Raw genomic sequence first — 3,398 nt, 5'->3', positions numbered from 1 at the left:
CTGTCCCCCGGTACGGCTAGCCCGGGGGGATGCCGAAGCCCCAAGTCTGCCCGACTCCGACCTGCCTAGTGCTCGAGGGGCCCGGGGCGGGCGGGGAGCTAGGCTGCGGGAGGCCGCGGCGGCGGGAGCAGGTGGGCGGGGGCGCTGACGTCAGACCAGGGCCCGGGCGCCAACGGCCGCTCCCCTGCCACATCCTGGTGGCCGCGCTCGCAGCCGGGCCGGGCCGTGCGCCGCGCAGCCGGGCAGCCTCGCGCGCAGCCACCGGGGAGCGGGCGGGAGTCATGCGGCAGCCTTGAGCACGCGGGGCCGGCGCTGAGGAGCGCGCGCGGCGGGCGGGCGGCCGAGCATGGAGCTGAGCCTGGAGAGCCTGGGGGGCCTGCACGGAGTGGCCCACGCGCAGGCGGGCGAGCTGCTGAGCCCGGGCCACGCGCGATCGGCGGCGGCGCAGCACCGCGGCCTGGTGGCGCCCGGACGCCCAGGCCTGGTGGCCGGTATGGCGAGCCTGCTGGACGGCGGCGGCGGCGGCGGGGGCGCCGGGGGCGCGGGCAGCGCGGGCGGCGCGGGCAGCGGCGCGGACTTCCGCGGGGAGCTGGCTGGCCCGCTGCACCCGGCCATGGGCATGGCCTGCGAGGCGCCGGGCCTGGGCGGCACCTACACGACGCTCACGCCTCTGCAGCACCTGCCGCCGCTTGCGGCCGTGGCCGACAAGTTCCACCAGCACGCGGCGGCCGCGGCCGTGGCCGGGGCGCACGGCGGCCACCCCCACGCGCACCCGCACCCGGCTGCCGCGCCGCCCCCGCCGCCCCCGCCGCAGCGTCTGGCGGCCAGCGTGAGCGGCAGCTTCACCCTCATGCGCGACGAACGCGCGGCGCTCGCCTCTGTGGGCCACCTCTACGGACCCTACGGCAAGGAGCTGCCCGCCATGGGGTCGCCGCTCTCGCCGCTGCCCAACGCGCTGCCGCCCGCGCTGCACGGTGCCCCGCAGCCCCCGCCGCCGCCGCCGCCCCCGCCGCTGGCCGGCTACGGCGCGCCGGGCCACCTGGCCGGGGACAAGCTGCTGCCGCCCGCAGCCTTCGAGCCGCACGCCGCGCTGCTGGGACGCGCGGAGGACGCACTGGCCCGCGGGCTGCCTGGAGGCGGTGGCGGCGCGGGCGGAGGCGGAGCGGGCAGCGGGAGCGCCGCGGGGCTGCTGGCGCCGCTGGGCGGGCTGGCAGCAGCCGGGGCGCACGGGCCGCACGGGGGAGGCGGCGGCCCCGGCGGGGGCGGCAGCGGCCCCAGCGCGGGCGCGGCGGCCGAGGAGATCAACACGAAGGAGGTGGCGCAGCGCATCACCGCGGAGCTGAAGCGCTACAGCATCCCGCAAGCGATCTTCGCGCAGCGCATCCTGTGTCGCTCGCAGGGCACGCTCTCCGACCTGCTGCGCAACCCCAAGCCGTGGAGCAAGCTCAAATCTGGCCGCGAGACCTTCCGCAGGATGTGGAAGTGGCTGCAGGAGCCCGAGTTCCAGCGCATGTCGGCGCTGCGCTTGGCAGGTAGGAGCGTGGCGCGCTCGGCCAGACCCGCGGGGCGCCGGGGCCCGACTCCCCAGCACCTAGCCGGCGGCGGCCGGATGCCCAGGGCCAGCTCCCGAAGCCCCGCCCGCGCGCCCGGCCTCCCGGGACCCCCTCGCAGGGAGCTAGACCGCGATCCGCGCCCCTGCCGGTTTGTACCGTTGCCAAAAGGAAGAAAGGAATTGTGCCGCCTCCCCCACCCCCTGTCGCCGCTTCTGCCCTTTCGGGAGCGGGTAGGGGTTCTCTAGTACTGTTTGGACTGCTGGGAGGCCGGAGCCCTCCCCAGGCAGCCCTCAGGAAAGCTCATTGTGTGTGTGTGTGTGTGCGCGCGCGCGCCTGTTCAGGGGAGCTGTGTCCTCGAACGAGCTGCTGTTGTCAGCTAAGGTGCCACTCCCCTCCTCCAGCACTGCTGGAGAGGAGCTGCTGAGCCCCCAGCCCCGGCCACAGAGCTCCGAGACGGTGCGGCGGGCGCCCGCAGCTCAGTAGCAGATACGGAGCCCGCGCTCATCCCCCCCTGCCCCAGCGCGCGCTTCTTTGTAGTTCGGCCGGGCGATCGATACCCCCTCCCTCTCCCCTCCGGCCGCTGGCAAAGGTCACCCGAGAATGGCGGGGGAGGGGCGGCCCGGGAGACCCTCGGCTCGCGCGGCCCAGAGGCCTTCACACCCGGCCCCGGCGCCCGCCCCGCGCAGTTTGGCCCTGGCTCGGGTGCGCGCGCCCCTGCCCGCCTGGCTTTTGGGTTCTTGACTCTGCTGTCTACTGCTCCCCTCTCTGGGTCGGAACACACTGGCATCTCTGTGTTTTCCTCTCGCTCTCCCTGTTTCTCTTGTTCCTGCCCCTTCTCGCTGCTCCCTTTCTGTCTCTCTGCCTCAGTCTCTGTCTCACACTCAGCCACCAGCCCCCTGGGGACCCTCCTCCCTCCTCCCTCCCAGCTGACAACAGCTAAGTCCACACCTGCCCTCTGACCATCCCGACCAGGCCCCCATTTCCTAGGGGGGGGTGGGGGTGCAGGAGAGCCCCTGGCCTAGGTGGGGGTCACTCTCCCTGGTGGTGCTGGGGAGGGGCTGCCCACCCGGGCCACAGGGACAATAGCTGCGGCGGCTGGCGCCTGATCGATCGCTTCTCTGAGCACAAGGGCAAGAAAGGCGGGGGCTCTGGGAGGCGCCCCACTAGCAAAGAGGCTGTGGGGGGTGTGGCTGTGCCCCAAGGCAGCCCAGCCAGGCAGGGGGGCGGGGAAGACAGGACAGCCGGGCCCCTTTGCTGTTCCTCCCCAGCAAGCCATTTCCTCCCTCCACCCCAGGGGGACCAGACAATGCCCCCTAGCCTGGACCCACAGGCTGGCCTCAGTTTCCCCCTTCTGCAGAGCAAGCAAGATGACTGGCTGGAACCTCTTCTGGGGTTCTTAGATTTCTCCACTTTAGAGCACTGGAAAATAAATCGTCTTTTGACTGTGGCAGGGTAACCTTGTGCCCAGAGAGGTCACATGAACCTGGATGGCTTGAGTCTGTCCTCTCCTCGTGACACGTGCAGAGACACCCGTGTGCCCATCACAGACAGGTGTTCACATCCCTCACCCAGCCACGGCCCTCAAGGTGACGTGCAGTGCGGGGCCTCAGGTGGCAGAGGGCACACGCCTGGCTGCTACCTTTCTTTCTCTCTTTCTTTCTTTTTCTTTCTTTCTTTCTCTCTCTTTCTTTCTCTCTCTCTTCCTTCCTTCCTTCCTTCTTTCCTTCTTTCTTTCTTTCCGCAGAGTTTCACTCTCGTCGCCCAGGCTGGAGTGTAGTGGTGCAATCTCAGCTCACTGCAACCTCTGCCTCCCAGGTTCAAGTGATTCTCCCGCCTCAGCCTCCC

The 3,398-nt window shown here is 71.1% G+C and overlaps 1 protein-coding gene across 1 annotated transcript in view; it reads left to right on the top strand.

Moving 5' to 3' along the window:
• The first annotated feature begins 346 nt into the window (after window positions 1-346).
• ONECUT3 (one cut homeobox 3) overlaps window positions 347-3,398 on the top strand; it is a 27,577-nt gene continuing 24,525 nt past the window's right edge. Inside the window, exon 1 of the mRNA XM_017514412.2 lies at window positions 347-1,532. Coding sequence (XP_017369901.1) covers window positions 347-1,532 — 1,186 coding nt within the window. The remainder of the gene's footprint in view (window positions 1,533-3,398) is intronic.

This window comes from Cebus imitator, unplaced genomic scaffold (assembly GCF_001604975.1).
Source record: "Cebus imitator isolate Cc_AM_T3 unplaced genomic scaffold, Cebus_imitator-1.0 Scaffold524, whole genome shotgun sequence".
NCBI classification, from domain to species: domain Eukaryota; kingdom Metazoa; phylum Chordata; class Mammalia; order Primates; family Cebidae; genus Cebus; species Cebus imitator.
The sequence above is the reverse complement of the archived record's forward strand: the minus strand, read 5'-3'. Positions and strand labels throughout refer to the sequence as shown.